Below are 23351 nucleotides of genomic sequence, written 5' to 3' on the forward strand. Positions count from 1 at the left end.
ACCTACCTGGCTTCCTGGTTCATCATAGATGTTCTAGGATGTCCACAGAGAGGGTCTCATGGGTTCCTGGGCCAAGTCCCTGAGCTGGATTTTCAGGTTCTTTCCACAGGACAGGCCCCTAAGAGAGAGGAGACAGTGCACTCTCCCCATCATTATTCCAAGTTCCAAGAGGAATTCTGTAAAGAAGGCGCTGACCCCTGCCCCTGACACCGCTGAGGACATCGACCCAGAAACAGTATCCTCGTCTTCAGGTACAGATCTTGTTCTTCCCCAACAAAGATTCTTTTTGTCCCTGGACTGTTCACAGCCCAGCCCTCCCTGGTGTCACCTCCCACCGTATCTGGCCCAGAGGATGCCCCTCTTCCTCTTCCAACTTGCACATTCCTCTTACAGTGACTTGTGACGTCACTGCAGGTGCCTCAAATTCAGCAGACTTATTACAGCTAATTTATTGGATGAAAATGGAATAATCCTTACCACAGATGTCAGTTTCCTTTCCTAATAAAACTCCAAAGAGGTTAGAATGTGCAGTCTTCTCTCTTAATATATCATGAAGTTTTTAAATAATCAAGAGCAAACATCCTTCTTAATGAGAAAACCCAGAGGCATCGATCACTATCTCACCAAGAGGACAATAAAATGATGCTCTGATATTTTATAGTAACTATAAATGGAGTATAACCTTTAAAAATTGTGAATCATTATGTTGTACACATGTAACTTACATAATATTGTACATCAACTATATCTCAATAAAAAATAAAATAAAATGACGCTCTGGCACAAATGCCTATGTAATACAGCTTTAGAGATCTTGTCTAACAATAAGGAATAGAGAAGGAAAAAGATGGTTAAAAAGTACATGGAAGAACGGAAGAAAGGCAAAAGATCAGAGTAGTGTGCGCTGATTATCTCCGAAGTATGACAAATGTAACAACAAAGTTCCAGACTTTAGATCAATCCACATCAAGAGGGCACATTCTATAGAGAGCCCAGAAATAAACCCACACACCTGTGGTCAATTAATCTTTGACAAAGGAGGCAAGAATATACAATGGGGAAAAGACAGTCTCTTCAGCAAGTGGTGCTGGGAAAGTTGGACAGCTGCATGTAAATCAATGAAGTTAGAACACACTCTCACACCATACACAACAATAAACTCAGTGGCTTAAAGACTTAAATATAAGACATGACACTATAAAACTCTTAGAAGAAAACATAGGCAAAACATTCTCTGACATAAATCGTACCAATGTTCTTAGGTCAGTCTCCCAAGGCAATAGAAATAAGAGCAAAAAATAAACAAATGGGACCTAATCAAACTTGCAAGCTTTTGTACTGCAAAGGAAACCATAAACAAAACGAAAACACAACCTACGGACTGGGAGAAAATATTTGCAAATAATGTGACGGACAAGGGCTTAATTTCCAAAATATACAAATAACTCACACAACTCAATAACAAAAAAACAAAAAACCCAATAAAAAAATGGGCAGAAGACCTAAATAGACATTTCTCCAAATAAGATACACAGATGGCCAATAGGCACATGAAAAGATGCTCAACATTGTTAATTATTAGAGAAATGCAAATCAAAACTACAATGAGGTACCACCTCACATCGGTCAGCATGGCTGGCCTTAAAAAGTCTATAAATGCTGGAGAGGGTGTGGAGAAAAGGGAACCCGCCTACACTGTTGTAAACTGGTGCAGCCACTATGGAGAACAATATGGAGGTTCCTCAAAAAACTAAAAATAGAGTTGCCATATGATCCGGCAATCCCACTCCTAGGCATATACCCAGACAAAACTATAATTCGAAAAGATACATGCACCCCTATGTTCATAGCAGCACTATTCACAATAGCCAAGACATGGAAGCAACCTAAATGTCCATCAACAGATGAATGGATAAAGAAGATGTGGTGTGTGTATATATATATATATATATATATATATATATATACACGTATATATATGTATATATATATATATGTATATATGTATATATACACACACAATGGAATACTACACAGCCATAAAAGAGAATGAAACGGTGCCATTTGCAGCAACATGAATGGAACTAGAGATTATCATACTAAGTGAAGTAGGTCAGAAAGAGGAAGACAAATACCATATGATATCACTTATATGTGGAATCTAAAATATGACTCAAATGAACTTATCTACAAAACAGACTCACAGAGAACAGACTTGTGGTTGCCAAGGGGGAGGGGCGGTGGGGGGAGGGATGGACTGGGAGTTTGGGGTTAGCAGATGCAAACTATTACGTATAGAGTGGATAAACAACAAGGTCCTACTGTGTAGCACAGGGAATTATATTCAATATCCTATAATAAACCATAATGGAAAAGTATAGGAAATAGACCATATATATATATGTATAACTGAATCACTTTGCCATATAGCAGAAATTAACACAACATTGTAAATCAACTACACTTCATAAAATAAATTTTTAAAAAGGAGAGCATATTCTAATATAACAGAGATAAGTACTGTAGTTAGAAACAAGGAAAAAAAAAACACGGCCTGTTGAAGGGCTACTGAGGTAATAATGGTTTTTTTAAAAAGAAAACTGTCAAATTCTAACAGAAGAAATGGAGAGAAGCATGAGCAAATTGAAATAAAGCCTTGCTATGGACTGAATGTTTGTGTTCCCCCCAGACTTACATGACGAAGCTTATATCTGCAGTGTGATGGTATTTGGAGATGGAGCCTTTGGGAGGTAATTAGGTCATGAGGATGCAGCCCTCATGATGGGTTTAGTGCCCTTATAAGAAAAGGCAGGAGAGATGTGCTTCCTCTCTCTGCTCACTGCCACATGAGGAGGATAAAGGGAGGAGGCAGCCATCTGCAAATCAGGAAGAGGGTTCTCACTGGGCACCGGATCTGCTGGCACCTTGATCTTGGACTTCCCAGCCTCCAGAACTGTGAGAAATAAATGTGTGTTGTGTAAGCCACCCAGTCTATGGTATTCTGTTATGACGGCTGTAACAGACTAAGACAAGCCTGCCTGTGACTACAGAAAGTGAAAGGAAAAAACCCTCTAAGTTAATAGACATATTTAAGGCAATGCCTTAAATATATTACAGTAGGAGAACTTGGTAAAATTATAATAATGGTCTTTTAGACAAAAATGGCAGATAATGACAAGTGTTTGTATGTATTAACTATTTCACAATAAACATTTTGAATTAGAATTAGATAAAAATTAAAAAAACGAAGGCAATTATATCAAAGACTATTCATTAGGAGAGGCAGGCAATAATGGAGAGGCTTCCAAACAAAGGCATTTTATAAAGTAACTGTCATTAAAACTTTATGGTACCAGGCGCTTCCCTGGTGGCGCAGTGGTTAAGAATCCACCTGCCAATGCAGGGGACATGGGTTCGAGCCCTGGTCCGGGAAGATCCCACATGCCACAGAGCAACTAAGCCTGTGTGCCACAACTACTGAGCCCGTGTGCCCTAGAGCCCGCGCACCACAACTACTGAGCCCACGCACCGCAACTACTGAAGCCCACGCACTCTAGGGCCCGCATGCCACAACTACTGAGCCCGCGTGCGGCAACTACTGAAGCCCGCGTGCCTATAGCCTGTGCTCCGCAACGAGAAGCCACCACAATAAAAAGTCCGCGCACCACAGAGAAGAGTAGCCCCACTCGCCACAAATAGAAAAAGCCTGCATGCAGTAACGAAGATCCAATGTAGCCAAAACCAAACAAACAAACAAAACACAGCACATATATAACCTATAATGGTATAATGGAAGAGATTATTAAAAAAAGAAGATATATATGTATATATATGTATGTGTAACTGAATCACGTTGCTGTACACCTGAAACTAACACAACATTGTATGTAAATCAACTATATAAAAAATACATAGCAATACAAGTGTTTTAACTGGAAAGAATTATTATTATTATTGTTATTGGCCATGCTGCACCCCTTGTGCGATCTTAGTTCCCTGACCAGGGATTGAACCTGGGTCCTCAGCAGTGAGAGCGCGGAGTCCTAACCATTGGACTGCCAGAGGATTTCCTTTTTTTTTTTAAGAATTATTTTTTAGTTACATAATTAAATTAAATTTTTCTGTATGGGCAAATTAAAACCACAACCAGATACCATTTCACACCCCCATCAAATGTCTGTAATGAAAGAGAAGATAATACAAGTGTTGATGAGGATGTGGAGAAACAGGAACTCTTATATACTGCTGGTGGGAATGCAAAATGGTGCAGCCACTTTGAAAAAGTTTGGCAATTCCTTAAAATGTTAAACAGAGAGTTATAACCCAGCAATTTTCTACTCCTAGGTTTATACCCAAGAGAAATGAAAATATACATCCACACGAAAACATGTACACAAATGTTTATCATCCCTAATAGCTAAAAAGTGAAAACAGTCCAAATGTCCAAAAACTCACAAATGAATAAGCAAAATATGGTATATCTATCTATACAATAGAATATTATTTAGGAATAAAAAGGAACAAAGTAACAATACATACTGCAACATGGATGCAAAAACATGCTAAGTGAAAAAAGCTCCAAAGTATACTAGTAAGTGAATTCAACTTTTGAAAGCTATGGCACATGGATGTTTTAAATGTGCTGTGTGCATTTGCGTACTTAGAGACCAACTCTAGGGTTACACAAGTAACTGGTGACAGGATTGTGTCTGGGGAGGGAACCTGGGGGACGCAGGCAAAGGAGAGCCCTTTACACTGTACAGTTCACTCTCTGTATCTGTGGGTTCTGCATCTGTGGATTTGAATCCTCAAATGTGGAACCCGCGGATACGGAGGGCCAACTGTACTACACCATTATATGTAAGGGACTTGAGCAACTGAGGATAGGGATACAGAAGGACGACCATTCCCTTCTGGACCACTTTGTACCATTAAAACTTTTCAACAGGTGCATTTCAATTTTTTTTTCAAAGCCATAAAACGTTCACATTAAAAACTAGAATAGACATTTCCCCAATGTGTAAGGAAAAGAAATTCACAATGCTGAGTAAGCACAAGAAACTATCAGCGCTTCTCACATGAATGGAAGTTCCCTACATGATATGAAACACTAAATGAAAACAGAACTAGGAAGGCAATAAGTGAGGATAAATATCTGCATTAAGTATGACAGATAGAGACTGAAAATTTAAATTAAAAAGTAATTCATACACACCAAGGAAATACTTTATTCTACTTTTTGTTTAATGTTTCTGTGTGTGTTATAGGGACAAAACTACATTTTCACTGGGAAAGTGTTGAAAAAGTTGAACAGATAATGTAATGAATATTTGCTAAATGCCAGGCAAGTGCCTTTAGGCTGTATCTATTTTAATTCTCACAGCTACTCCTCTTGGATGCCTCCTATGCATTTAAAAATTTCCGGGGACTTCTCTGGCCGTCCAGTGGTTAAGACGCCATGCTTCATCTGCAGGGGGCACAGGTTCGATCCCTGGTTGGGGAGCTAAGATCCTGCATGCCATGCTGCGGGGTGTGGCCAAAAAAAAAAAAAAAATTTCCCGGTCCAAAGCTGAGCTCCTGATCTCTCCTCCCAAACTGCCCCTTCCCCATTTCAGTGAAGGGCGGCCTCAAGCTTCCTCAAGCTCAGGCCAAAGGTGGCTTAAGTTTTCCAAGCATATCACAGAATCTTACTTCCCCCACTGCTACCTAGACCTTGCACCATCATTTCTTACCTGGATTCCTGCGCCAGGAGGCCTACCACAAACATCCTCCACAGGGAGCCAGATGGTCAAGTTAAAACGTGGCCCATGCCACATACATGTGCCCCTTCCTATCGCACCCTGAGGAAAAGCCAAAGTTCTTCTCAACACCATCAAGTGGTTTGAACAGTTAAAAGAAAAATCAAATGTGATAACTTTAACATTCCCCTTACTGTGTTGGTTGTTTTCCACTTATTTTTAAATTAACTTTTGGCAATTTATGGGTTTTTTTCTGAGAAATTTGCTTAGTTCGTCAAGAATGTTCAAACTTAGTATGCAGCACACAGTTGTGTATAATATTTTTCTTGTACTTTTTTTTTTGGTCGAACCACACAGCTTGCAGGATCTCAGTTCCCCGACCAGGGACTGAACCCAGCCATCGGCAGCAAAAGCGCGGAGCCCTAACCACTGGACCAACAGGAAATTCCCTCTTGTACTTTTAAATTTCACATTTTTTGTACTTAATTTAGTTTCTCTTACTTTGTCTTTCTTTCCTTATTAAATTTGCCAGCAGTTGGTATCTCTTATGTTTAAAAACAAACTTTTGTTTTCTTTTATCAATTCTGTAGAATTTTCCCTTCTCTAGTTTTATAATTTTTGTTTTTATTTTCTTATTTCTTTCCCCTGATTTACTGAGACTGTTATTCTTTAAAATTCTGAACTTTATGCCTTAGGCCATTTTGAGTTTTTTCCTTTTAAAAGAACTTTTGGCCAATTTCCGTAAATTTATATTATTTATAGCAAATTTATATTGGATTACTAGTAGATTATAATTTTGAACTGAGTCATTTAATAGAGGGGTGAGTTCTTTTAAAAATCTTTGTCATTAATTTTTTGCTTTACTGTACTGTACAAAGAATAAATCCTACATAATTTCTGCTATCGGGAATAGGTTGAGAGTTCCCTTTTTGGCTTGGTATATGAGAAGTTTAAAAATATTCCTTGAACATTTAAAAGATACTCTTTATCAATAAAGATGGATTTCTGTCTCACAAATTATACCAAAATAAAGTCTAGATGGAGTCAAAATTTAAATGTAAAAAGTTAAACCATGAAAGTACTAGAAGAACAGATAAACAACAAGGTCCTGGGAATTCCTTGGGGGTCCAGTGGTTAGGACTCCACGCTTTCACTGCTGAGGGCACAGGTTCAATCCCTGGTCGGGGAACTAAGATCCCGCAGGCCAAGCGGCCAAAAAAAAAAAAAAAAAAAAAAAAGATTATGGCACAGTCATGCAATGAAATCCTACGCAGCCATTAGAAAGAAAGAGGCAGAACTATGTGGAATGATATGGAACAAGATATATCACATTTTAAAAAAGGTCAAGGGCAGAATAGGGTACCTATGCTGCATTTGCGTAAAGAAAAAAAAATGTGTATGTTTCTAAATACATGAATATTTCTAGAAGAAACTCATAATAGTAATTGTCCCCAGGGAAGAGAACTTTTAGAATTTTATGTTGTATGCATGTATTACCTAAACAAGATTAGTTTTTTAAAAATCGAGTATATCTATTACCTCACCTATACTGGTTGTCATTCAAATCTCCTATGTTGGTATTTATGTGGTTTGGGGTAGCCATCAAAGAATGAGAGAGACATTCTTAGTCATTGTGCTTCTATCAGTTTCTCCATGCATAGCTAGCAGTTTTTAAATTTAAATATGAATTTAAATAACAAATTTTAAATGATGATAAGTTTATGGGTTCATGTTACCCAAATGCATAAAATTTTATTACTGTTCTACAGAAAGCAAGATAGCGGAGCGCTGCTAATAGAACAAAGAAAATAAACCTCAATAAACTCTCAAGCCTTCATATTTGCATTTTAGCACCGGGATCTCCAGCTAAAAAACAGTGTTATGGGCTTCCCTGGTGGCGCAGTGGTTGGGAGTCCGCCTGCCAATGCAGGGGACACGGGTTTGAGCCCTGGTCCGGGAGGATCCCACATGCCACGGAGCGGCTGGGCCCGTGTGCCATAACTACTGAGCCTGCGCTCTAGAGCCCGCGAGCCACAACTACTGAGCCCGTGTGCTGCAACTACTGAAGCCCGCACGCCTGGAGCCTGTGCTCCGCAACAAGAGAAGCCTCCACAACGAGAAGCCCGCGCACCGCAACAAAGAGTGGCCCCCGTTCGCCGCAACTGGAGAAAGCCTGCGTGCAGCAGCAAAGACCCAACGCAGCCAAAAATAAAATAAATAAAAAATAAAATAAATAAATTTATTAAAAAACAAAACAAAACAGTGTTACTTCTAAGAATCACCAATGCATCCCTGGGATAGGGCGATCAAACATGGGGCTCAGAGAGAGGCAGTGAAACGCCCAGCATCACACAATCAGAAACAGTCAGCATGCCAAGGGAATCCAGGCATGTGGGTTTGCAGTCCGGTGCTCCTGCCACTCGAGGTCCAGACAGCAAGAGGGAAAAGGGCCTTGCTGGGGTGCTAGTCTCACTGAGGGGTGGGCATGGAAGGATGACTCCATCCTGGCTTCAATTTTAAGCAGACAGCCCCTTCCGTTGCCCTCATCGCTGTGCTCTTGGGGAATCTCTCCTGCCATCCAGGGAACGCCACTGCCGTGGAGGTTAGGGGGTGGAGTGGAGAAATCACAGCCAGTTCCTTTGCCCCAGTCCCAGGGCCTTTGCCCTCGCTGCTCCCTGCGCCTGGAGACACCCCCCACCTCCAGTCCACATGCATGCACACGTGCACGCACGCCAGCACACACGCCTCTGGCCATAGTTGTCTCTAAAACTCAGCTCGGGTCTGGCCTCATTTCTGTCTAAACCTCTTATAGTTTCCCACCACCTGAAAGACGAAGTGGCACCACGTTAGCATGACTTCCACAAAGCAGGTCCACATCAGGTGCCGAAGAAAGGCTCAAAGGATGAATAAACAAATGGTCCTTCACCGTCTGGGTCCTGGCCATCTCCGGGCCCCCTCACACCACCCCTGCTGCCCTGCCATGTGACCATGCTTCCATGGGTGTGATCTTCCCATGCCCACCCCGCCATCCTCTTTCACAACTCCCTGCCTTGCACACATGCCCTGCTCTGCCTTGAATGCCCTGCCCTTTTTTTCTGTCTTGCAAACTCTTCCTTATCCTTCTGGACCTAGCTCCAATCGACTTTTGCTCCCTTCTCAGGGAAGTCTTCCCAGCTGCCTTCCCAGACCGAGTGGCACCCCCAATATTGGGCTTCCCTCCCTAGCAATCTCTCCTTTCTCCTCCACAGCAGGGCTTGTCACTCTGCATCATCATTTCCTCTTGGCCCGCCCTTCCTTCAGCAGCTGGGTACACCTCCAGGGCAGGGACACTGCCTGATTCTGGATAAGGGCAAATACCTTGGCACCAGGGCCCTGGATTTGAGTCTCTACTACACAGTTACCAGCTGTGTGGCTATGGTCTGGTTACTCCATGGCTTGGTACCTCAGCGTCCTCATCTGTAAAATGGGGATGTTCTAGGTCAGGCTGCTAAAAGCAGAGCCCAAGACAGGGGTGTCTGTCAAAGTTATTTATTAAGGTGGGAAGGGAAGCAGGATGGGGTGGGGGAAGAAGTTAGGCAAAGATGTGGTTTCAGGAGCAGTCCAGCTTTAGCCTGACCACAGGGAACTCTGGGATGTGAACAACACTCCAGCGTTTGTCCTGCCAAGAGGCAAGGGGGCTGCGCTGTTCCCTTGCCCATATCTGCCACATCTGTCACTCATTGGCTACGGGCCATGCCTATGGGGTGGAGGAGGGGCATTCTATCAGCCAAGGGCAATCCTTCAGGGCAGGGCGCAGGTGTTAGTGGGCCTACACCCACAATGGATGGGGGGAGGGGGACTGGCCTAGGAGGGTGTCCAGTAGACTGGGGAGAGGGAGCACCAGCCGGGTCCGCCTTGGGGGTAATAAGCGCTACCGGGCCAGGTCGCTGGGAGATGAAGCAGGCAACACCCGTGACATGGCATCTGGCCCATTAGCTATTATTACCAGTGCTGCTATTCTTGTTGTTTCCTATGTAGCCCCAGCCAGTAGCACAGGGTAGAAGGAAGGAAGGCAGGGAGGAGAGGATATGGCTTGAGTCACATGCTTCTGGCTGTTGTTCTTTTGCTTCTTCCCTCTTCCTGCTTGGATGGAGAGGAAGCCCGCTTGAGGCTGGGGCTCAGGAGTAACAGGTGCTGGCAGCACCCCTCCCACTTGCTGGGATCTGTTTCCTCATCTCTACAAGGGGGACACCACCTGCTGTCCCTGTTCCCGGGGCTGTCTGGGAGGGTCAGGCCGAGGATCAGGGTCTGTGGGAGGCTGGAAGCCCTGTTCCCCCCCCGGGCACTGGCAGACCCCGGGGTTCTGCCCCAGTTCCTGGGCCTGGGTGGGAGAAAAGAGGACAGAAGGGGGCGACTGAGGCCAGGCAGCGGGAAGAGAGGGACAGAAATAAGAAGGCTGCCAATGCTAACCTCAGGATCAGGAAGGATGTGGTTGGTGGGGTCAGTACCCCCAGCCATGACAGCCACTCGAGACATTTGGACCAAAATATCACCGAAATTGAGAAAAGAAAGTGCTGCTGAAGCTGGTTTCTCAGGACTGAGTGGACAGGTCAGGCCTGGGGACCCCAGGGTGGACCAGAGTCCACAGAGGCCCTCAAGCCCTCTGGGAATCCTCCACGCCAAGCCCTACAGGGCTGCCGACCGGGAACCCAGGGCCTCTGCTTCCTCCAGGGTGGCTGATCACAGTCCGAGGCTTCAGAGGATGCCTGAGCCCAGATGCAAAGGGGAAGAGAGCTGGAAGAATCCTGGCAGTGGGGTCCATGCCAGGCCCATTTTACAGATTGGGAAACAGAGGTCCCGAGAAAGGAAGGCCTTGCTGACACTCACAGCAAATAAGAAGCAGAAGTGGGACCAGACTGACCCAGTGGGCTCTTTCTGGGGCACCAATGCAGCCCCACCCCAGGAATCACCCTCTTCTCATGGGGCCCCACGGGAGTTACCTTCAGGGGGACGTCAGCGGCCATCTCCTCCCTCACCCACAAAAGCTGGCATAGCGGGCAAGAGGGGTCCTTGACCCAGCACATTTCCGTGGGGGGATGATGACGTAGGAGATTGTTCTGAACGTACTGTTCCTTTGAAAACAATCATCTTTATTGTCCCTCACAATGACAGGGTCCTGCAGGACTTAAAATGCAGTCACACGCTTTACCAAAGCCCAAACCGAGGCTCCCAGCAGTGAGGGGACCTCCCTAGGTCACTAGCTAGACAGTCCCAGAGCTGGGAGTTGAACAAACATCTTCTTGCCTCAAAGCCCTTGTGAAGGTGGCACAAGCCTGCACTCCGGGCCTCAGGCCTGGGCGGTCCCTGTTCCAAATCCAGCAAGGCTTCTCTCTCCTTGTCACTGGAAACCAGGAAGCTGGGTCCCAGCCCCCATCACTGGAATTGAAACCGTCTCCTTTACTCCAGCTACCTTCCTGCTTGGAAGGCTCAGACTCTCCACCAAAAGACCCCCTAGGGTTTCTGGATGTACCCTGCCCCCCCTCCCGAAACCGGAGTGTGTGTCCACAGGCAGCCCTGGCCTGGCTCAGACAGCAGGTGGCCAGGTAGTGGCCTTGCCTCTCCCGCTCAGCCCTTGGCAGTTTGGGCCCAGAACCCACAGGAAGTGGCCGGTGAGGCCCCCGTGAGAAGGGTCCTGCCCAGCACAGTCCTGGGCAGTGGGTCCCAAACTTGTCTGCATGTTGGAATCATCCGGGGTTTTAAAACTGCCAATGGGCCACACTCCTGGTCAATCACAGCACAATCTCTGAGGGCAGAACACAGGCATCAGCACTTTTGGAAGCAGCCCAGGTGAGCTTGAGGACTACTGTTCCAGGCCACGCTGTCACCCAGCTCTCCGCTCCCAGTGGGGAGAGTGGCTCCTTGCTCCCTTGTACCCGGTGTCTTGCTTCCCCAGCAAACCACAGCCGAATGATTCTTGCCTTCTAAGAGGCTGGGGATGGGAAGGTCACCGAGGTGGCCATATTTAGGTGAGACCCTAAGGGTCTCTGCTCATAACTAACACTCCTCCTGCACTTCCCATCAGGCCCCAGCTCGGTGGCTCTGCCACCTCCTCTCGTGCCCACACCAAACTGAAAATGGAGCCGAGGTCTGGAGATCCCCCTTCATCTCCAGCCATGCGGTCAGTGAGGATGCCGGAGGAATCTTGTGCTGGTTTTGGAACTTAGGGGATGAAGGCTCGGGATGTAAAGGAGAGAAGTTAGATCCTGAGGTTCGAATTCACAGCCTGGAAATTGGTCTGCCCGCTTTCAAAGGCACATTGGCAATGATTTCTAAAACTTAAAATGTGTCCAGCCTTTGGGCTTCCCTGGTGGCGCAGTGGTTAAGAATCCGCCTGCCAATGCAGGGGACACGGGTTCGAGCCCTGGTCTGGGAAGATCCCACATGCCGCGGAGCAACTAAGCCTGTGAGCCACAACTACTGAAGCCCACAAGCCTCGAGCCCGTGCTCCGCAAAAAAAGAAGCCACCCAATGAGAAGCCCACACACCGCAACGAAGAGTAGCCCCCGCTCACCGCAACCCCCGCTCACCGCAACTAGAGAAAGCCCGTGCGCAGCAACAAAGACCCAACGCAGCCACACACACACACACACACAAAATGTGTCCGCCCTTTGACTCTACAACCAAACTGCTTGGCAGAAAGCTACAGGGAGAGCCACACGGCCCGCAAGGCACAGAGTGCACTAGATAAGAAAATCCTGCAGCTGCGTTTGAACAACTCATAACCGAATAGAGTTTGGTTTACCACACCTCTGGGTTATGGGCATGAAGGCCACTGATGCGGCTGGATCCTCCATATGTATTACTGAATAGACAAGACACACGTATAATATGACATCATTTGTCTGAAGAATACATATAAAGCAAAACACCAATATTCCAGTTCTATAATAACATGTTTTTATAACTTAGAGGGTAAGAGCGTGAATTTTGGAGCCAGGCTGTCTAGGTTTGGGACTAAACTTTTCACCATTTTCAGGCTGTGAGGCTTCAGGCAGGTTGTATAGCCTCTCTGAGCCGCAATGTTCTCATCTATCAAACAAGGATAATAACAGTACCTTCCTCACAGGGTTGTGAATGAGTTAATACACGTAAAGCACTTAAGACAGGGCCTCGCAGTGAGTGAGACCAATTTAAGTGTTTTGAGTTTTTTTGTTGTTGTTGTTTCTTTGTTTTGTTTTGGGTTTTTTTTCTGGCCGTGCAGCACAGCTTGTGGGATCTTAGTTCCCCGACGGCAGTGAGAGCTCAGAGTCCTAACCACTGGACCGCCAGGGAATTCCCTTGCTTGTTTTTTTTAATGCGAAGGCTTAGATAAAGTTCTGGAAGGCAACACACCCAACTAGTTACCTCAAACTGGGAGAGGACAGACCTGGGGCGGGAAGCAGTGAGTAATGGGGATTTCAGCCTGATGTATAAGGTGTTTAGCTTTCTGAAAAGAGAATTTAGTCATGTATTACCTGTATGGTTTAAACTGAATACATTTTTTTGAAAGTGAAAGAAGACCGAAGATCAGTGACCAGAAAGCTGGACTCTTTTAAGTTAGAAGAGGAATTCTGCTTCCGGGATGGATCACCTGACCGACGTTCTCCCATGCCGGACACGCAAAACACGGGTAGAAGAAAGGCTTGGGGCTGGGACTGGGGGTTAGGGGATTGGTTGGTTGGAGCCTCAGTTCTGAGCCCCACTGCCCCAAACTGACTTGTTAGGTGACACCAGGCAAGTCCCTGCCCTCTCTGGACCATGGCTCGCTTGTATGTCAAGCAGGGTTAATATCAGCCCATCTCACAGGGATCTGTGGAGCTGATAAAAGAGCCTTTGGGGTCAGGAGGCTTGGGTGCAAATCCTGATTTCAACATGTTGTGTTGTGCAACCTAGGGCAAGTTTCCTAACCTCCCTGTACCACATGTTCCTCACCGGCAAATGCGGTGATGATTTTGCATCTACTTCACAGGGTCATTCTGAGGATGGGGGACAATAATTCATATAAAGATTACAGCACAATGAGGGGACTGCCCATCTGCAGCTGATGCTAGTTGATGCTAATCTCATATATTGGGTTCTCAGCACAGGTGGGGCATCATGTTACGGTGTTCCACCTGCATTTCCTCAGTGGATCCTCAATCAACCTTTCAAGGCAGGTATTGCCTTCGTTGTACAGGTGAAGAAATGGACTCTGGGAAGTCAAGAAGCAAAGAGTGGATTTAAAACCTCTGCTGAACCCAGAGGCGCTTTCCTAACTGAAGCACCATACTGCCTTCAACCAATGATCTTCTTTCCAAACGAAATGATCATTCCCATAGCTCTTGATTATTTTTCTGCTATAAAACATAATCTGCACTCATATGAAAAGTTCTAAACATTGCGGAACTATAGAACGTGAACTTTCCCACAATCTTACCCTTTAGGGATAGAAATACAATTTCCAAGACTTTTTTACCCATGTTGGAGGACATTTTTGCCTTATCTGAGAATCAGAGTAGCGTTTCCTCAAAAATTTTCTAGAAATCATTTCACTTTGAACTTGATTTTCTAAAGTATCATTTGTCCTGCATGGAAGATAACCCCTAAAAGAAACCCAAGGGAAAAAAAACCAAAATGATGCCCGTTGAACGGGACCTGGGTGTTGCTGCCTGAGGCCTGAGGCCTGGCCTCGCATTGCGGAAAAGGTGATCAGGAGTGTGAGAGGCCTTACAGACATTAGCAGCCAACTGAGATCTTCTCCTTGACTAAACAGGAAGGATTAAAGAGAAGTGAAAAGAGGACAGCTGCTCTCACTTTATGATTCAGCCAGCGCCTCGTCCGTGCACCTCCTAAACGTCATCCTGCTGACTCTACCGTGTAAGTCTCTAACGAGGCAAACCTTCACCTGCCCATTTCAAGAAGAGACTTCTGAGGCTGAGAAATGCACAGGACACCTTCAAGAACTTAGGGAAAAGACTATTGTGAGACCAATAAAACGGCAAGCTATTTCTCTCTTCAAACAAGATGCAGTGACAAGATCTGAATACCTCAGAGTACCAGCTCACCATGATTTGAGTCCTCCCTCCATTTGGCATGAGGGGCAGAAGGAACCGCCCAGGCAAGGGGTTGATGGGGGTTTGGGGTTTCGTGATGGTACAAGCTCCATCCCTCCCCTCAGGAGATGGGTGTTGAGGGATCAGGCAGTTTTCCAGCTGCCTGCAACCTCTATATCCACACAGTCTTCTAGGAGAGAAATTTAGCAACACGGTCTCAAACATTTTGAAAATAATGGTTCCAGTGAGGATTCAGGGAAGATGGCAGAGTGGGAAGCACCAGGAATCTGTCTCCTCACTTAGACAAAGATTGTACGAGCAGAATCTGGTATAACTGTTTTGGAACTCTGGAGTCTGTTGAAAGCTTACAGCTTCCAGGGTTAATCTGGACTCTTAAATTTTGGTTAATTTTAAATTCGGAGATTAGGTTTGACATAAATACAATACCATGTGTAAAATAGACAGCTAGCGTATAGCACAGGGAGCTCAGCTTGGTGCTCTGTGATGACCTAGATGGGTGGGATGGGGAGGGAGGGAGGTCCAAGAGGGAGGGGATATAGGTACACATATAGCTGATTCACTTCATTGTACAGCAGAAACTAACACAACATTGTAAAGCAATTTTACTCCAATAAAAAAATTTTTTTTGGTTCATTTTGGTCAATTTCAGCTCTTAGTACAGTAGTAGGTAGCCAACCCCCACCCCTAGGTCTTGTGGCAGCCAGCTGTGCACATGTTCCTGAAGCAGCTTGCACACAGTTTGCAGGAGCGAGGGTGGGTAAAAAGGACCCTGTCCTCCAGATACTGGAGATTTGTACCATAATTGTTGACTGCTGTTTCTGATCTCAGAGGTGCAGACAGAAGCAGGCAGCCATTGTTGTCACTCCACCACCAGCTCCGTGGTGGCAAGCCCCTCCCCCTCCAGCTGAACTGACCTCCGGGAGATTTAAAAGGCCTGTGCCTTTTGTTCTCTCCTTCAATTTTGCTTTTCCCCTTTTGGAAGCCAGACATTAAAGACTAGGACATTCAGAAACAACTGCACATATGGGGAACATTACAAAGTGACTGCACATGCCCAAGGAAAGGCTCAGCAAAGACATAAGAAGATGAAAAGACATAAGAAGGCATTAACACCTCAGGTTGATCCTGGGCACAGAGACAGTTCACAATGATACAAAAAACCAAAAACGATAAACAAAAAACAGAAAGCAAAATAAAGCAACCCTGGCAAGGGGGAGAATCTGATTTCCAGAGTTACCACATTATTAGATTCAAATGTCCAGTGTTCAGCAACAACAACAGAAAAATCACAAAGCATAGAAAAGAAACAATGGCCCACTGAAAGGAAAAAATCAATTCAAAAGACTGTCTGAAAAAAATTTAATGACAGATATATTAGACAAAGACTTTGAAACAACTGCCTTAAAGATGCCTAAAGAACTAAGAAAGTCAAAAAAATGTGTTAACAAAATGGAAATATCAATAAAGAGATAGAAAACCTAAAAAGAAACCAAAAAGAGATTCTGGAGCTGAAAAAATGCAGTATCTAAAATGAAAAATTCATAGAGGGATTCAAGGGCAGATTTAAGCAGGCAGAAGAAAGAAACAGGGAACTTCAGGATAGGACAAAGTAAATTATCGAGGCTGAGAAACAGAAAGAAAAGGAATGAAGAAAAGTGAACAGAGCTTAAGGGATGTGTGAGACATGATTAAGTGGACCACCATACACATTATGGGAGCCCCAGAAGAAGAGAGAGAAAAGGACAGAGAGAAAAATTGAAGAAATAATGGCTAAAATCTTCCCAAATTTGATGAAAAAGCTGAATATAAACATTCAAGAAGCTCAATAAATTCCAAGTAAAATTAACTAAAAGAGACCCACACCAAGACACATTATAAGCAGACTTTCAAAAACCACAGACAATGGGTGAGTTTTGAAAGCAGCAAGAGGGAAATGAATAATCAAATACAAGGGCTCCTCAATAAGATTATCTGCAAATTTCTCCTCAGAAACTTTGGAGGCCTGAGGACAGTAGGCCCATACATTCAAAGTGCAAAAAGAAAATAACTGACAACCAAGAATGCTATATCCAGCAAAACTGTCCTTCAAAAGTAAGGGAGAGGGAATTCCCTGGTGGTCCAGTGGAAAAGAATCCACCTTACAATGCAGGGGACATGGGTTCGATCCCTGGTCAGGGAACTAAGATCCCACATGCCGTGGGGCAACTAAGCCCGCATTCCACAACTACTGAGCTCGTGCGCCTCAACTAGAGCCCGCGTGCTGCAAACTACGGAGCCCACCCACTCTTGAACCTGCGCGTCACAACTACAGAGCCCACACGCCCTGGAGCCTGTGTGCCACAACCAGAGAGGAGAAAAAAAACAAATCTGCACACCACAACTAGAGAGAAGCCCACACGCTGCAACGAAGAGCCTGCTCACCACAACAAAAGATGCCGCATGCCTCAACGAAGATCCCGCGTGCCGTGACTAAGACCTGATGCAGCCAAAAAAAAAAAAACAAAACAAAAAGGTAAGGGAGAAATCAAGACATTCCCAGATAAACAAAAGCTAAGGGAATTCATGACCACTAGATGTGCCCAGCAAGAAATGCTCAAGGGAGTCCTGCAGGGTGAAATGAAAGGACACTAGACAGTACCTCAATGTCATAAGGAAAAATAAAGATATCAATAGAGGTAAGTACACGGACAATTATAAAAGCTAGTATTATTGTAGCAATAGTTTGTAACTGTACTTTTGGTTTTTTACAGGACTTAAGAGACTATTACATGTAAAGAAAAACAATTATTAGTGTAAAGGCTAGTATACAGTACTGTAACTTTGGTTTGTAATTCCAAATCTTGTTTTCTTCATAAACTGGGAGACTAATGTGTTTTTTAAAAATTATTATTTTATATTTGGGGCACATAATGTATAAAGATGTAATTTTGTAACATCAACAACAGAAAGCAGTGGGGATGGAGCTGTAAAGTAGCAGAGTTTTTGTATGTTATTGAAGTTAAGCCACTATATTCAAAGCAGAGTGTTATAACTTTAGGATGTTAAATGTAATCCCCATGTTAACCACAAAGAAAATAGCTATAGAATATACACGAAAGAAAATTAAGAAAGAATTTAAACATTTCACTACAAAAAGTTAACTAAACACAAAAAAAGAGAGGAATGCAAAAAATAAGGCACCAAAAAGCTATAGGGCATATAAAAAACAAACAGCAAAATGACAGAAATAAGTCTCTCCTTATCAGTAATAACCTAAATGTAAATGGATTAAACTCTCCAATCTAAAGACAGAGATTGGCTGGATAAAAACACATGATCTAACTATAGCTGTCTACAAGAGACTCAGCTGAGATTCAAGGACAAAAACAGATTGAAAGTAAGGGGATGGAAAAAGATATTCCATGAAAATAGTAACCAAAGGAGAGCAGGAGTGGTTGTACTAATATAAGATAAAGTAGGCTTTAAATCAAAAAAAGGTTACAAGAGGCAAAGAAGGACTTTATATGTTAATAAAAAGTTAAATTCAGCAAGAAGATATACCAGTTATAAACATTTACATACCTAATGACAGGCCACCAAAACATACAAGGCAAAAACTGACAGAACTGAAGGGAGAAATAGGCAGTTTTACAAAAATAGTTGGAGACTTTAATACCCACTCACAATAATGGGTAGACTAATCAAGCAGAAGATAAGTGAGGAAATAGAGGACTTAAACAATACAATAAATCAATAAGATCTGACAGATATATACAGAATACTCCACCCAACGACAACAGAATACACATTCTTGATTGCACATGGGATATTTCCCAGGATAGACCATATGTAGGGCACAAATTAAATCTCAATAGATTTTAAAAATAGATATCATACAAAGTACAGTCTCTGACCACAATGGTGTTAGAAATCAATAACATAAAGAAAACTGGAAAATTCACAAAATCGTGGAAACAAAACAGCCCACATTTAAACAACCAATGGATCAAAGAAGAAATCACAACGGAAATTAGAAAATGCTTGGAGATGAATGAAAACAAAAACACAACATACCAAACCTTATGGGACACAGCAAAAGCAGTGCCAAAGGGAAATACTATAGCTATAAATGTTACATTAAAAAACAAGAGAGATCTCAAATCAACAACCTAACTTTACAACCTAAGGAACTAGAAAAGAAAAGCAAATTAAACTCAAAGCTAGCAGAAGAAAGGAAATGATAACAATTAGAGTGTAGATAAAGGAACAGGAGAACTGAAAAATAATAGAGAAAATCAATAAAACCAAAAGTTGGTTCTTCAAAAACTTCAACTAAATTGACAAGCCTTTTGGACTAAGGAAAAAAGAAGACTCAAATTACCAAAATCAGAAAGTGGGGACATCACTACCAATTCTAAAGAAATAAAGAGAATTGTAAGAGAATACTATGAACAGTTGTATGTCAACAAACTGGATAACCTAGATGAAATGGACAAATTCCTAGGAACACAAAACCTTCCAACATTAAATCACAAAGAAGTAGAAAATCTGAATAGACCTATAACTAGTAAGGAGATATATCAGCAATAAAAAAAATCTCCCAACAAAGAAAAGTCTTGGAGCTGACGGCTTCACTGGTGAATTCTACCAGAAAGTTAGAAAAGAACTAATACCAATCCTTCTCAAACTTTTCCCAAAAACTGAAGAGGAAGAACACTTCCTAACTCATTCTAGGAGGCCAGCACTGCCCTGATACCAAAGCCAGACAAAGACACTACAAGAAAACTAGAGACTAATATCCCTTATGAACAATGATGCAAATATCCCCAACAAAATACTAGCAAACCAAATTCAGCACATCAAATTAAAAAGATTATACACCATAACCAAGTGAGATTTATTCCTGGAATGCAAGGATGGTTCAACATATGAAAATTGATCAATGTAATATGCCACATCAACAAAATGAAGGGAAAGAAACCCACACAATCATTTCAATTGATGCAGAAGAAAACATTGGACAAAATTAAACACCCTTTTACGATAAAAAAAAATTCAACAAACCAGGAATAGAAGGAAACTACTCCACATAATAAAAGTCATATATGAAAAACCCATAGCAAACATCATACTCAATGGTGAAAGACTGAAAGCTTTTGCTTTAAGATCAGGAAAAGGCAAGGATGCCTGCTTTCACCACTTCTAGTCAACACAGAACTGGCAGTTCTAGCCAGATCAATTAGGCAAGAAAAAGAAATAAAAGACATCCAAATTGCAAAGGAAGAAGTAAAATAATCTGTTTGCAGATGACAAGATCTTCTATGTAGAAAACCCTAAAGACTCCACAAAAAACCTGTTAGAACTAATAAATGAATTCAGCAAGGCAGCAGGATACAAAGTCAACACAAACAAATCAGTTGTGTTTCTAAATATGAAAGATAACAATCTGAAAAGGAAATTACCAAAACAATTCCATTTATAATAGCATCAAAAAGAATAAAATACTTAGAAGTTAACTTAACCAAGGAGGTGAAAGATCTGTACAATGTAACTACAAAATGTTGCTGAAAGAAATTAAATAAGACATAAATAAATGGAAACACATCCCATGTTTATGGATTGGAAGACTCACTATTGTTAAAATGTCAATATTGGGACTTCCCTGGTGGCACAGTGGTTAAGACTCCATGCTCCCAATGCAGGGGGCCCAGGTTCAATCCCTGGTCAGGGAACTAGATCCCACACGCATGCCACAACTGAGAGTTCGTATGCCACAACTAAGGAGTCCGCGTACTGCAACTAAGGAGCTGGCGAGCTGCAACTAAGGAGCTGGTGAGAGGCAACTAAGGAGCCCACGTGCCACAACTAAGGAGCTGGTGAGCTGCAACTAAGACCCGGAGCAACCAAATAAATAAGTAAATATTAAAAAACTAAAACTAAAAAAGTATTTTCCTTAAAAAAAAAAAGTCAATATTACCCAAAGTGATCTACAGATTCAATGCAATCCCTATCAAAATCCCAATGACTTCTTTTTTGCAGAGATTAAAGAACACATCCTAAAATTCATATGGAATCTCAAGGGACCCCAAATAGTCAAAACAATCCTGAAAAAAAAAAAAAAACAACCAAAACTGGAGGACTCACATTTCCTGATTTCAAAACTTGCTACAGTAATCAAAACAGTATGGTATTGGCATAAAGGCAGACATACAGACCAATGGAACAGAATAGGGAGCCCAGAAATAAACCCTCACATATATAATCAAATGATTTTTGACAAGAATGCCAAGACCATTCAATGGGGAAAGGACAGTCTTTTCAACAAATGGTACTGGGAAAACTGGATATCCACATGCAAAGGAATGAAGTTGGACCCTTACCTAACACCATATATAAAAACTAAATCAAAATGGATCAAGGGGGACTTCCCTGGTGGCACAGTGGTTAAGAATCTGCCTTTCAATGCAGGGGACACGGGTTCAATCCCTGGTCTGGAAAGATTCCACATGCTGCAGAGCAACTAAGCCCACACGCCACAACTACTGAGCCTGTGTTCTAGAGCCCACGAGCCACAACTACTGAAGCCCACGCACCTAGAGAAGGCGGGCTCCACAACAAGAGAAGCCACCACAATGAGAAGCCTGCTCACCGCAACTAGAGAAAGCCCACGTGCAGCAATGAAGACCCAATGCCACCAAAAATAAATAAATAAAAAATTTTAAACAAACAAACAAAAAAACCCAAAAATGGATCAAGGCCCTAAACCTAAGACTTAAAATAATAAAACTATTAGAAGCAAACATAGGATGAAAGCTGTGACACTGGGTCTGGCAGTGATTTCTTGGAGATGACACCAAAGGCATAGACATCAAAAGAATAAACAGAAAAATTGGACTTCATGAAAATTTAAAAAATCATACATCAGAAGATTCTACCCACAGAGTAAAAAGGCAACCCATAGAATGGGAGAAAATATTTGCAAAACATATATCTGATAAGAATTAATATCCAGAATATAGAGAGAACTAAAACTCAACAACAGCAAAACAATCTAATTCAAAAATGGGAAAAGGACTTGAACAGACATTTCTCCAAAGATATACAAATGGCCAATAAGCACATGAAAAGATGCTCAGCATCACTAATCATTAGGGAAATGCTAATCAAAACTACGAGATACCACCTCACATCCATTAGGATGGCAACTATCTAAAAAACAGAAAACAAAAAGTGTTGGTGAGGATGTGGAGAAACTGGAACCCTTGTGCACTTTTCGTAGGAATGTAAAATGGTGTAGCTGCTGTGGAAAACAGTATGGAGGTGCTTCAAAAAATTCAAAATAGAATTACCCTACGACACTGGATCCTGGATATATATTCAAGAGAATTAAAAGCAGGGTCTTGAAGAGATATTTGTACATCCATGTTCATAGCAGCATTGATCATAATAGGTAAAACATGGAAGCAACCCAGTGTCCATTGATGGGTGAATGAATAAGCAAAATGTGATTATACACACAATGGAATATTATTCAGCCTTTCAAAGGAAGGAAATTCTGCAGTATAGATGAACCTTGAGGACATGTAAGCTAAGTGAAATAAACCAGTCCCCAAAAGACAAATAATGTATGATTCCACCTATAGGAGATACTTAGAGTAGTCAAATCCATAGAGATAGATAGTAGAATGTTGGTTGCTAGGGGCTGGGGGGAGGGAAGAATGGGGAGTTACTGGGTAATGCGCATAGGATTTCAGTTTTACAAGATGAAAAGAGTCATGGGGATGGATGGTGGTGATGGATTCACAACAACGTAAATGTCTTTAAAAGCACTGAACTGTAGTACACTTAAAAATGGTGAAGATAGGAAATTTTATGTCTTTTTAACACAATAAAAAAATCAAAAATAAAAATAAAGTCCATATATCGCTTTAGAAGTCCACATTGGGAATGGAGCTGAAGGAAACCATCCAGACTGTGAGCAGAGCTCTGGTCACCAGGATGTTCATCGCAAGGCTGGATGTCAACCTGGGCAGCGCCATCTTTCCTGCTACAGATGACCTGGCTCAGACAGCCACCTGAAATACCATGGCCTGGGGAAGCTTACAGCCTCCCCACCGGCAGAGCTCCTCAGACAGAGGGCTCCTGCTCCAGGTCCAGCCCTTTGGTAAGCTACAGGTAAACAATTCACTCATAAGAGGCTTTAACAACTGTGAGTTTATCAACTCCTCCTTCCCTTCCTCCTCCTCCACCTCCCTTCCCTCCTCCCCTCCCTTCTCCACTCCAGGCACCATCATGGTTCATGAGTCCCTGCCTCACTCCCCTCAATTGTCCCAAAAGCCCCTTATGAAAAGGTCATGCCTGGCCTCTCTGTTCCAAACACAACCCTCCCTCTGCCCCCAGCATGCCTGCCCCTTTGCTTGCCTTGTCTTCCTGCACCATAGTCGCCACTACCTGAGGTCTACCACACATCTTTTTGTACTTGTGTACTGTCTGTTTCTGCTGGCACATCAGCTCCCCGGGGCAGGGACTCTGTCGTACTCCTAGCTGTAGCCCAGTACCTAGT

At 43.0% G+C, this 23351-nt stretch overlaps 1 protein-coding gene across 6 annotated transcripts in view; it reads right to left on the reverse strand.

Moving 5' to 3' along the window:
- Window positions 1–23351, reverse strand: part of NLRC5 (NLR family CARD domain containing 5) — a 90382-nt gene that overhangs the window by 61446 nt on the left and 5585 nt on the right. For 2 of the 6 annotated variants that reach the window (XM_082366957.1, XM_082366955.1), the window contains exon 1: window positions 7–8123. In XM_082366957.1, coding sequence (XP_082223083.1) covers window positions 7–26 — 20 coding nt within the window. In that variant the 5' untranslated portion in view covers window positions 27–8123. Of the gene's footprint in view, window positions 1–6; window positions 8130–17184; window positions 17286–23351 lie in introns of those variants that run through there. The other 4 variants (XM_082366954.1, XM_082366952.1, XM_082366953.1 and 1 more) reach the window with 4 other exon arrangements.

Source organism: Balaenoptera borealis (assembly GCF_965194805.1).
Source record: "Balaenoptera borealis genome assembly, chromosome: 19".
NCBI classification, from domain to species: Eukaryota; Metazoa; Chordata; class Mammalia; order Artiodactyla; family Balaenopteridae; genus Balaenoptera; species Balaenoptera borealis.